A 13,111-nucleotide genomic window follows, 5' to 3' on the forward strand; every position below is an offset into this window, starting at 1 on the left:
TGTGTAAACACTTTTCCCAGCCCTGCATCTCTGCTGCTGCACAGCCTGCTGCATAAGGTCCCTCTGCAGGAGGGTCAATTGTTTCTAAGATCATCACTGCTTTTTCCAAACATTTTTGTTTTGATTTAAGGAAACTATTTGGATAATAAGACCCCTGTTTCATTCTGATTTTCAATGAACTCCTCTTGTTATCAGGACAATATTCCTTTCTTGGAAGTGCTTCGCTCAATGCTTTAAAACACTTGAGAAAGCAGTGATCAGAGTATGGAAACTAAATTTTCTTCATTAAATCTACTGAAGCAGATATTAAAAATGCATTTAATATACTGGGGATGGCTGGTGGGCATCACTGACTGTGACAGGCCAGTTACTGATGAGCTGCTGTCAGACGGCCTTCTCAGCAGGGATCTGTGTCTAAGGCTGCTGAAGGACAGCAATATCTTCCCTTGTGTGTAAGCTCTATTCATCTCCCAAGTATTTACTAAATCACAGACCTCTGCACACAAACCCAGTGTTTCAGCGCATGCTAACAAATGATGGATGGCCTAGTCAATTCGTTATGTCCTGAAAGCGTGATTTCCTGCCATTCCAATCATCAAACCTCTAGAGCCTTCAGAGCTGATCAGTCCTGGAGAATATATTTTGCAGGCTCTATTAAAGGAGTAGAGGTTCTTTCCATTAGTCTTGAACTTTTTTTTTCTCCGGCTGATTTAAAGAGAACTTGCTCCTTCTAACAGCACCACTGCTACCACTCTTCAATGTGTAAAGTATTCAGCAAATATACCTTTGGTACATCAGTGAAACAGCACTCCTAGAACACGAGCCAGTTAAAAAGATGGATTTTGTTTGTGACTACTATAAATGTGACAGTATTTTATTTAAATTCATCTATATGTCTTTATTATGTAACCTAGACAATCCCCAAACCATTTTGTAACTTAGCTTTTCTGATCAAATACCTTTTACAGCAAAGGAGTGCTCAAAAGGACCTGTTTTCTTTGTATTTCCCTAGTGAAACATATCAGAACTCTCTTAATTACATTCCTCTTAAAAGCATAAGACATTTAGGAATAAACTTCCAATGTTCAAAAGACAGGCGAGCTGTCACAGAAACAAAGCTTCTAGATTTCACCCTTTTCATAGCAAGGCAATATCATGAAAAATCTTTCTTCTACATGCTAGAGGAGAAATTTTATTTACCTATTCAGTGATCTATAGGAGCAGAATATACATACCTCATGCCTATTATTCTGAAACACTGAGCTTCAAATGAAATAGTCCACAGCTGCTGAGCAGTTAGCTGTCTACAGTACCACAAGTTTTTAAATGTGGTATAACAGATATGAGTAAAGTTTAGGTAAACAAGCATTTGGTTACTCTGAAGTGCAAAGACCTTGGATTTCTTTGCTTGCTAGGTGTGATCCAGACACAGCCAGTACAAACCAATCCACATTGCCCTACCGTTCACCTCAACCTTGACCTGGAGATTAAACTCACTTTTATTGCACACAAAGGTCATCTGTGTTAGGTCAAAATTCAAAATCCCTTGTCAGCTAAGGTTGATATATTCCAACCTTTCCTACTCTAATGCATCAAATTTTTCATGGTGAGGTCATATTCAGCAGACAGTGTATTCAGCAATTTATCGTGCCATTGTAATATAGCCCAGAATATGACTGTCCAAAAAACAATGCATGAATAAAATATTTTCCATTCTGATGTAGCAAATTGCCTACACTCATAAAACTTGAGCCTAGACTTGTTTTCAGGCTTCAGAAGAATGATACATTATGGAGCTGTTTCTAAAATACAATCAAGAATTACCATTTCTATCACAATATTCCTTAAATACAAGCAACATGAATATCATGGCATCCTAAAATCCACAAGTCAATTAAAAAGCACATATGGTCAGTGTTAAAACTTCCACTTCATCCTCCCTTAACAATCACCATAATCTTGCCTTTAAATCTACAGACATCTGTTGGTCTGTCTGATGACATCAAGCTTACCTTAGAATGAAATGCATAGAAAAAGACTGTGTCACAAGACTTATATTCCTATCCTACCAGTGATTATGACATCCATGGAATTTAAGAAGTGTCAGAAAGTACAACCAAATTAAACCTCACAAATCAACACAGTAGTGTACATGGTGACCAAGACAACTCTCCCAGCTTTGACATATGAAAGGATTTTCTTTTTTTTTCCTTTCCCTTTTTAAATTTTTCTTCAGCTCTTTTTCTGTTTTCTTTTCTCTCTTTTTTCTACATTTCATTTATTTTTCTCTTGCATTTTTTCTCTTTTCCCTCTTGTCTATATTTTTCTCTTTTCTTCCTATTGTTTTCTCCTTTCTCTGCATTTTTTCTGGTTCTTTTTTTTTCTTTCTATTTCTTTTCTTCTGAATTAAACAAGAGCACTTAACACACAGCTCCAACAGATTCAGAATGCATTTTCAAATTATAGGGAACTAATTTCCACATCTGCTTTAAAAGACCCCCTCCAATCATTGTATTTCACCATCAAATCTTCAAAGGATACAGGATTGGCTTCTAAGTGGTTTGTATAAATTCCTCAAGGCCAAAAAAGGTTTCCCTTTACTCAGCCAAAATGAATTTCACAAGTGTAATAAGTTCTGTTCTGTGTAATTTTTTTTTTCTTTATGAAAAGAAGTGTACTCCCATATGGTAACACTTCACAAACTGGAAGGGGAAAACATTAAGAGAAAAGGAAGAGATTTATCAGTACTCAAGAATTCAGAAAATAAAACTTAAATTTTCCTTGTGTATTTCAAACAAAATTTCAAGACTAACATTTAAAATAGGCTTGTATTTTGCTAGGATGGACAACATATGTGGGAGTGCATGTAAGGAAGAAAATGGTTACACCTATAAAAAACGTGACAGAAAACTACAATGGACTTCCTTCAAAATTAACTTTCATGCTGGCATACACATATATTACACCTACTTTTCTATTAATATGTAACATGCAAAGAATTCAAAAAAAGCCCCTTCTATCTCCCACCCCCCCAAAAAAGAAAGCACCCATGTCCTGAAAATTTAGTATTTACAGGTGCCAGTGGAAGTTTTCTGCCTAAATCCTGTCTGTTGGTGTTGGGAAAGCCACAAATGTGAGCAAAACTATTTTCCATTCTACTCTGAAACCGCCCACTGCTATCAATACCTGACTTTTAAGTCAGTATCTTCTGTTTAATTTAATGAATAATAAAGGAGACAAAGTTTTTCTGAGTTATACATGGATATTGTTGACTTCTTTCACAATATTTCATACTACAGGAGAGGACTGGTATCCTTCCCATTGTGGGTCATAACACTACCAAACAGTTTGTTAGCAAGTCATATCAAATCCAACAAGTTACAAGTTCTTTAATGCTTGTTCACTGATATTTAAGTGAAAAGAGAAACCGCCCACTGGTTCAGCCTATCAAAGCTGTGATACAGTAGATTTTCTACCAAGGGGTCAAATAACAAGAACATCTTTCCAAAGGGAGTATTATCAGTTGTTCACATAATTACTTTGCACAGTTAATTTTTATTTCATTTTAGGATTATTTACAATATGCTACATTTTACTGTGGGTCACTTCTTGAAACCTGAACATTGCTAATTCTCTTTTCAATTAATGACCCAAGACCTCTTTCTCATCTCTTATTATCTATCTATTTACCTGTGAGGTTTACTGCAGCTTCAAGTACACAACAAATTTTAAATTATATTGTTTGTTCTACATAGAGTAGACAAAAACAAATTCTGTGTCAAACTTGGTTTACTCTGAAGTCTAATATAGAAGAAGAAAGTATAAAACTTTGAAAATTTACTGTTTCATTGATACTCTCTTTAAACACTCCAGAACATTTAAATACAGTACAGTGGTACAAAGCACTTGTCACTTGATGGGATTGTTTATATAGGCAGAGCATGAATTTATGTCATTGTTAAGTATTGAGAATATAGAGAAAGGAGCTTAAAACGTGCCTTTAAACTTTTTTTTCAGAATAAGTTTCTATCACTCACAGGCACAAAGGTAACCTTCCAAATGAGATTTGCTAGATCAGTGTTTGCAAAGTAATGAAAAACAGCCTAGTTCTTCTGCTTTTCAAAGTAATTAACCAACTATTCAGAAGATCAGGGAGAGCAGAAGTTACAAGAATAACGTTGGGTTTGCTATGACAAGAACCTTTCTAGGCAGAAGAGAGTGCAAGTGCAGTGTCACACAGTAGTAGGACGCCTGCTCATAAATACAACCTGTCTAATAATCCTGGGCCCCAGTTCAGAGCCTCGAACTCTGCGAGCCAGGGAGGCAGCTATCTGCCCTCTGCTCAGGAGCCTCACTGCCAGTCTGCCTTCCCAGGTAACAGCAGCTCCAAAGAGCACTAGAGCAAAGCACGAAGAATTCTCCTTCCACTTCCACCCAATCTGCGGGCTCCAGACACCAGAACACAGAACTGGAAGGAAAAAAAGAAAAAGAAAAAAATTCCTCCTGTTTCTCACCACAACCATCATGGGCTCATCACTACTGCGTAACAATCTAAGCAATTGCATGAAAGCAGAATAAAATTATTCACAAAGAAGCAATATATTGCTCTGTAAATAAAATTTGCTTCAAGAGGAAAATGAGAGGCCTATCCACCCCCAACCCTAAAAAACAAAACCGGAGGCAAAAAAGACACTGGAAAAGAGGAAAAAAAAAAAATCTTCCTCAGTCTTAAGCTGCTGGTAAAATAAATAACATTCATACCATATATTTAAGCTTCTTTAGGGCCTCTGATTCAATATGAATCACCACAGAGAAAGGGATAAAATTGAGCAAATAATAAAGAGGTTATTTTTTCCAACTTACATTGTAACACATTACTGTGCAGATACATATTTTTTTTTAAATGAAACTTGCTGAGACGCTTTCCAGGCCAGGTGTCATTTAATAAAGCCATCAATAATTTGGAGAAAGAGCAACACAGTTACTGAAAATGTGTGGAAAACTGAATGATACTATGGAATGAAGGGTAGAGGTCATCAATGTAGAGGAATGTGCATCCCTTGATATGCTGTGGTAACCAAGTGTGCACATTCCAACAATCAAATATGAAGTTACATACATTAAAACCAAATAACCATACTCAAGTATCAATATAAAGCTGTGCATCACATGTTCCTCTTGCTTACTGGGAAAAAAAAAGGAAGAAAAAATTTTAAAAGTGCTTCTCTTACATTTATGCCAGATTCCCTTACCTTTCTGCTGTGAAAAAAGATCCTCTTGATTACATGAGAATGGTACTTTTTTGAATAGATGCACAAAAGTGATGAACTGCACATAGCTGCTGATAAGTCAGATGATACTTCAAACCACTAGTACTTTGAAAATCTCTATAACACAGTTTGTGCTTAAATAGTCTCAGAAACTAATGCTTCTTTTAAAGAAATGCAAGTGAAGGTACCTAAAGGAAAGTCAGGCTAGAGGCACCAAGTTTGTTTAACAACTTGAAAAAAGGAAGAGATACAATACAGACTACACAAACTGTGCTATGGAAAAATATAGCACTCCTCAAATGGACTGAAACGTGTTTCACAACAGTTCAGTTCAAGAACTTGAAAAGCACGGGTTTTGGAATCACTAAAAGATGCTCAAGGCTAGAAAGTTTCTGGATTGCCAATTGAAGCACAAGCTGGTGTAAGAAACTCAAGCACTCAGAACAGAACCAAGCCAGAAAAAAACCTCACATTAAAAAAAAACCAAACAAGGCAGTACCATAATGGAATGGGGTCACCAAAGCTTATATCCATAGAAAGTTTGGCAGAGACCAAGGAAAGACTGTCATGTAACCCAAGATGTTACTATATTCCATATCTATCCATGCCCAAAAATTGTTATGGCCTTTTTTAAGATCCAGTGCATCCAGAACTGGGACCGCAGGGCAGAGGGGGCATTGCTGCAGTCCCTTTTTAAGTTGGAGCTGGGAAATGGGGAACAAACTCACTGCTGGCAGCATGTGCTGAAAGTGGAGGCTCTGCTTTGGAGGGGTTACTTTGGAGGTTGTTTGCAGTTTTTTCCTGGGCTTGCAATATTAGCCATTGGGGAAAACTGCATTTCACAGTCAAAAACTGTTTTGGAGTGAACTTTGCAAAGCCAGCTGGTTGCTAGGGCCCAGTCACCTCATGCCAGGGCTGATAGACTGGTTTCTTCCCCACAACATACCCACAGCTCAGAGACATCAGCACCAACATCATCAGAGTCTGGTGGGCAGTGGTGCTGACCCCACAGGTGCCAGCACTTCTCATGTGCTGCTAGAAACGCTACGTAAGCTCCTGCCTTCCCCAGGGTTTGCTGCCATCCCTCCACTTTGTCTCCCAGGCCGTGAAGGTGCCATCTCGGGGGCAGGGTCTGCCACCATTTTCCCTTTCTCTCCCTACAGTGGTCACTCATGGCGGGCACCATCTTGGAAAGGGTATTTTTGCCATTTTGGGTCTCTCTATGTTCTGGCAGAGTTTGTGAGATTTAGCAATTTTCTATCTAGTGGTTATTTACCATTGTTTCTCCCTTTTGCAGTCTCACTTGTTAGTAAACTGTTATTTTTTCACTTACATTTACTTGCATTTTGTTTCTCCTTATTGATAGAAAGGGATTGGTGAAAACAAAGGAGAACTCATTTAAGAGTGTTCCCCTTTAAATTGTCTTAAACCAAGACAAAGATTTGGTCAAGAAAACTACAATATTCAATCAGACTTGGATACAAAGGAAAACAGGAAAATATGTGCCAGGTATATATTTGAGAAGGGTCTACTTGTAAGTCAGTTATGTTCTACATATAAGAAGCTTTAGAAAAGGTTCCTGAGAGAAACAATGTATTCTGCCATATACAGAAGAACTGAAACAACTAAAACAGTAAACAGTTAAACTGAAGTACTAGAGTATCAGTTTGGGTATGAATTTAACTCTCAGAAGTAGGACTTTTCAGAACAAGTCTTTGAAAAAATAATTTTAAAGGTCTAACATCTTGTCACTATAAATAGGTAGTTCTAAGGTGATTTGTATCTAGAAGATTCTATTTGTAGGCAGCTCTTACTACAATTTAAGAGAGAAACATGCACTGAAAAAAAGGATTTCAACTTTCTCAGAACATTTCCTGCAACGGCCTAAAACCAGTCCTAAAATGGCTCATTCAATTTAGACATTAGCTCTCATTGAGAAGAATAGTATCTCAGAAGGACATGAGTCCATAGCTGAAGGGAAAGCTGAAGAATATAATACAAAAATAATAAAGAAAACCACAAATAATTAGCAAATAGAAAAATTCAGGTGAGAAACTAAACAGAAAAGGTGATACACTTTAACAGAAAAGCACAGCATTGAACATACAGAATTATCAGTCCAGTGGCATATGTGTGAAAAAGATCAAAGGAACTACGGATCACTGATCCAATATTGGCAGAGATTTATTGTGCTTAGTGCTCAAAATCACATTTTGATAATCCTCAGGTCATCCAAATACCCTGCTGTTAAATGGGAACATGTTAGGAGACAACTCCTGAGGATGTAACAAATACCTTAAGAATAAAGAAATGAATAATACATTGGTAATTGCCAGGCATGAAATACAAAGCACAGCATTAACAGAAAAAGAACAGCAATTGGATATCCAAGTTTCTGCCAAATAACTGGATTTTAAGCAAAGTAGACTAAATCCATGTTGTATGGAAAGTTACAGGGCTGTAAAATATAAGAATTCCCAATGCTTGTATTAAAATACTTATAAACAGTATGAGAAGCAGTTTAATTTTGACTTTTTGACATTAATAAGTCACATGACAATACTCATTTGAAGTAATAATCTCACCTCATGAAGTAGTTCAATAATAGTAAAGAACAAACTACCCCATTATAATTTTTTTTAGATTCACAGGTCAGGGTGGCAGCTACCACCCACCACACCTGTGCATTCATTACATTGTAGCAATTGTTTACAGAAATTACACCTTATTCCTAGGGAGAAACTGCAGAACAAGAGTAGGCCCTTTCACATAGCATGAAAGAGATTTTAAATTAGGAGCATAACATTCGAGGCTTCAGGAAATACAATAGCTGAGGGAAGAACCAAGAGATAAGACAGTATTAGAAAAAAACTGAGCAGATTAATGCAGAAATCCAAAGACCCACAAGATCTATGAGGCACTAGGAACCAAAAATATTTGAAAACTGTCAATTTATGTATTACATTACCAGTGGAATACCAGTCCTTCCCAGAGAAAGATTGAAAGTGCAAGGTGAAAGCTGCTATTATGGATGTTACTACCTTCCAGTTTGAATCAGCAACTGTTACTATATAATAATGAGAAACTGGCTATGGACACCTTTATCACACTGCAGGTACCATGACAGATTCTGGAATATTTTTTTAAAAATACTGAATTTTATTTAAAAAGTTGAGATGGGTGGGGGGCTTTAGTTGATTCTGGCTTTCATAAAGAAAAATTAAAAAATCCAGCCAGAAAGTCCTAAAGACCCTTCTTGTCCTAGAAGAGAATGACAAAATTTCCAGATTATAATAAAAACTTACTTACTCCACAGTTATCAAACATATCACTGAAAAAGCCTCCCCCTTAAGACAGCATGTAAGTTTACAAATCTCGGCAGCTTGCAGCTGGCCTCTTTTACAACATAAGGGTTATAGAGAATGCCCGTTTTCCACATCCTAACATGTGTCTATTTCAACACACCCTCCTTACTGCTAAGGAAAGCAGTGGCCTTTGAATGTATTGTTTATGTTCTGCATCTGACCTGTTATGAGAAATAAACAAAGATACAACAAAGAAATATCACACTTCCAGAAAGAAGATGTACAGAGCTCCTCAAAATATACTTAAGACAGGCATTTTTTAAAATTCATTGCTCATAGGTTTTAGCCTTTTTGTAGCATGGGCAAAGAAAATTCAGGAGAGAACTACAAGCAAAATTCAGAAGACACCATTCTCATGTCACAATGTGAATAACAACATAAGGGTATAGCCACTTAATTGTGGAAGCAACTACTACAACGAACCTTTGCTTCTCAGTGTTCACCACACTTGAGCCAGGACCTTTAAAAAAACCCACAGAATTATTTTCCTAAATAACCCTATACTGTTATTTTCACATAGTTGTTCAGGAGCCATCAAGTTCTGAAACAGAGGATTCAATGGATTTTTTGCAGCACCAAGTGAGTGGACCGGGAAGTAAAATATAACAGAAAAGCTCAGTCTTTTTTGGACAAATTTGATTAACAAACACTCATGTGCCTATGGATCTGTCTTGGAAGCAGGTTCCTAAAAATAGTGACTGACCTGGAAAACCAACCCAAATTCTAACCTTCTTTCAAGACAACTTTATAAGAAGAGTAGAAAAAGCGAACATGTGCATGTGTATGTTCACATGCGTACACATTTGTGGGTATTTGTGTGCATGCACACACAAATACTCTCTCCTAATTTCATTAGCACTGAAGTGATAAAGCAAGGTCTAAGCTCCTGAAACACATGTTGTTATGGTAAGTGCTTTTCCAAGTTGCAGAAGTACTGTGCAAGGTGACCCGGGTTTCCAAAACGTAACTCAATGCACTCCCTGAACCAACTTTTATTAACACTACTTCTCTGTAACAGGACAATTCTCTCACACCTTCCTGAAAAGGAAAGGATTTCACTGGACAGTTTAAAAGCGTAAGTTAATGTTGGCTCTTCATCCACTTACTGTAAGTTACACACAGTGTCAGTTTCTTCCACTACACTTGTGGTTAAGACTAGCAAGGTTCACTCAGGAAGCATGTGAATGATTTCTGCTTTGTTCATTTCTTTTTCACCAAACTAGATACAATATCTAACCCCCTACATTTTTCTGTATTATTTCTTGTGATTTTAGAAACAGCATCACTCTTCTCCACACAGAACCCAATTTGCTTTCCTGTCCAATTCAGCAACAGCAGTCCTTCCCACAAACGTGAAAGTAAACTGAAAACATTGCAACATCTGTTGTAGTTGGTAGGAAGTAAATTTCAGCAATGAAGACTGGTGCATGGAGCACATACCGTCATGGATACCTTCCCATCCTAGGCCATGGTCATTTGCAAATGCCTTTGAGAATTCTGAACACAGCTCAGGCAAAGAAGCACATGAATGACCATAGGTAAAAAGATGATCCCTTTTCCAGTTTCAACTGGAATGCAGCAGCAAGCAGAGAATTATGGATTCATGAAGTCCCTTATCCCTAAGAGACAGGGGCAATGGCATTGCAGGATGCATTTCATATTTGCCTTCAGCCACAGAGGCTGGTCCTGCACCGTAAGGCTTTATTCACATCAGAAGACCTCCTTGGTCTCTAAGAAGCTCGTGAAGGGCCCCAAGAGCTTTCACTTGGACGTGTGTCGGGGGAAGTGTTCTTTATTTTGTGCCAACTTCTCAGGTCACGGAGGGTGGAGCAGTATCCTGCTCCCAGCGGCAGCTTCAGCGAGCTGTCGCTTGCCATCGACGACTGTGTGTGTGCTGGTGATTTTGTACCGTGTGGGGCCTGAACTGGGGCTCCGGGTGGAGCCGGCACAGCGGGCCCGCGGCCCCACGCCCGGCCGCAGCGAGCCGCAGGCCGCCGCCGGGGTCCGAGCCGCCGGGGCCCGCGCCGGAAGGCGGGATGCACTTACCTAGGAAACTTCTCCTTCAGCTTCCTCAGACTCTGCCGGGTGGGCTGCACGTGCCCCAGGAACTGGGCTATCTCATCGTACTGGGCTTTGCTCAGCTTCATGCCTTGCACCGCCAGGGCTGCGCGGAGGCGGCAGGAGAGGCGCAGGTCACGCCGGGCGGCGAGAGGCAGAAGGGCAGTGATGGCGGGGCGGAGAACCCCGGCAACCCCGGACACCCGTCGCTACCGGCCGACCGCCTAGACAGCCACGAGCCGCCGCGACTGCCGCTTCCCGCAGCTCCGCCCCGCGCCCCGTCCGGGGCGGTGCAAGGGGGCGGTGCGAGCGGCCATCCCGCGCCGCCCGGCTCTGCGCAGCCGCTCCGGCGGGCCGGGGTGCGCGGCTGCCTGCCGGCCGGCCCGGCCGCCGTGAGCGCCCGGCATTTCCTGCAGAGCAGGGCGCCGGCAGCCTTATGCCTAGTGGTGCGCCCTGTTTGGTGCCCCGCAAATCGCTTCTGCCGGCCGCCATGGTGCCTGCGAGGGCGGGAGAGCTGCCGGGCGGCCCCGCCTCCGGCCCCGGCCCGCAGCGGGCCGAGGGGCCGAGGTGCCGAGGTGCCGGCTCTCTCTCGTGTATAGGGGCGGCTGCGCTGGGCCGCGGGCTGCGCGTTCTCCCGTATAACTCCTTAAAAGTGTAATTTGCAAGGCCCTTTTCGCATGTCACGCTGAAATGACTGTTTCTTGCTGTTCAAATGGAAAACAAGAGCTGTAGTAGTAGAGCTGAGGATGCGGACATGGCATGCAGCCTTTATATGCACAGGGTAAAGGCTCCTGCTGAATTTTAGGGGAAAACCATCCTAGTTTGTGTTTGGATTTCCTTCAAAGTTTGTTAAGACTCAGGGCAAGCAATATTATTAAACACTATTTAAATATCAGTAAGTATACTGCAAGTCTTAGTTTCTGTGCTGGGTGTTTTTAGTAGCTATTATAATTTCAAAGACAGGTATACTCTCCTAAAAACAGCATAAAAAGGCTCGCGGATGTGAAGAGAATTGACCGTGCTGGTGACCAAGAAATATAAGTACCCCTATAGATCTTTATTTAATTGCATTCATGAGCTACACACAAGGTTAGTGGTGTCCTAGTCCTGAGGTTTCAGGCACTTAAACCTATGGGTTAAGAACTGAATTTCTTATTTTTATAGATTTTAGATTCTGTTCCCTTGCTTTCTCTCTTGAAAGCTTTAGGATCACATTTTGAGGGTGGTTTTTTTCAGTATCTTAGCTAGAAACTTTACTGTTTATTGCAAGAGTACAAAATTTAGAACTTCAATGAAGAGCAAGTAGAATGGGTATGTCAGCAGGGTCAGTCATTAAGGTTTCTGATGGATACTGCTTGAAGAATCCTCTATCTTTTGATATCCCATGAATTTTGGTGAGTTTTGTTTGGAACCAGAAGCCCTCCTAGGAACAGGTGTTTCTGATACTCTGGCCTAAATATAAGTGTTTGCAACTTACTAATTACTCCACAGTAAAAGGAAATGCAGTGAACCTAAGCCAAATTACAGATTCTGTTCCTCATGCTGAGACCAAAAAATAATAGGTGAAATTGAAAAAAAGAGCATTCTTTTAATGAGGAGTATTATTTAATGTAAAGATACTTTATTTTCTTTAGCTCTGTCAAAAAGCATAGTCGGTTATATGTATGTTTGGGAGGGAAGATGGTGTTCTTTAATCTGATATCCACTTTAAAGGCCCGTAATGATACAATTTTCTTGAAACATAGAAAAGGTAATTTCCCCCTATCTTTCCAGAGTTGATAATTATGGCCTTTTCTTTATAGATAGATTTAAAAGAAAATAATTAAATTGTCTTTCACTACCATTACTACTACTTCTTTGGAAACAATCAATAGTGCTTCTTTAAAAAAAAAAAAAAAATAAAAAAACAAACATTTAACATTTTCCAGTCTTTGTTGTAGCATAATTTCCAGTGAAGATGTTTTTAAATATCTTAATGCTGCTATCTATAACTTCTATCTCTGTTCATATTACTTATCCACTAGTACATGTTGATTTTTTTTTTAAATAAATCAAATGACACTTCAGTCTACATTGTACAGAACAATAGGTTAGAACTGCAATAGAAAGTTATTAGTTTATGGACCAAACTACAAACATCTCCTCTAGTATTAGGTACACATTGCATATATTTTGTAGTCTCTCCTAGTGGGTCAAGGTTTTGTAGATTCCAAAATCAATTTAAAAAAAAAAGCAAATTACTTTCTAACATGAGGGTTCACTGAAACTAAGAGGCGCTGATACCATGCTGCCATAGGGAGGTAACAGTCCTCAGATATGAACTGCTGCAGGGAAACATTTTGCATGGTTCAATGCAAAACATAGATGAGAAGTTCTGTGTGCAAAGTATAAATCACTCTTTGCCTAAATTACTTAATG

At 39.5% G+C, this 13,111-nt stretch overlaps 1 protein-coding gene across 4 annotated transcripts in view; it reads right to left on the reverse strand.

Moving 5' to 3' along the window:
- Positions 1-10,961, reverse strand: part of CDIN1 (CDAN1 interacting nuclease 1) — a 124,073-nt gene extending 113,112 nt beyond the window's left edge. For all 4 annotated transcript variants that reach the window (XM_041396193.1, XM_041396201.1, XM_041396177.1 and 1 more), the window contains exon 1: positions 10,682-10,961. In XM_041396193.1, coding sequence (XP_041252127.1) covers positions 10,682-10,782 — 101 coding nt within the window. In that variant the 5' untranslated portion in view covers positions 10,783-10,961. The remainder of the gene's footprint in view (positions 1-10,681) is intronic.
- Between the last annotated feature and the right edge of the window lie 2,150 nt (positions 10,962-13,111).

Source organism: Onychostruthus taczanowskii, unplaced genomic scaffold (genome assembly GCF_017590055.1).
Source record: "Onychostruthus taczanowskii isolate IOZ18803 unplaced genomic scaffold, ASM1759005v1 scaffold1, whole genome shotgun sequence".
Classification (NCBI taxonomy): Eukaryota; Metazoa; Chordata; class Aves; order Passeriformes; family Passeridae; genus Onychostruthus; species Onychostruthus taczanowskii.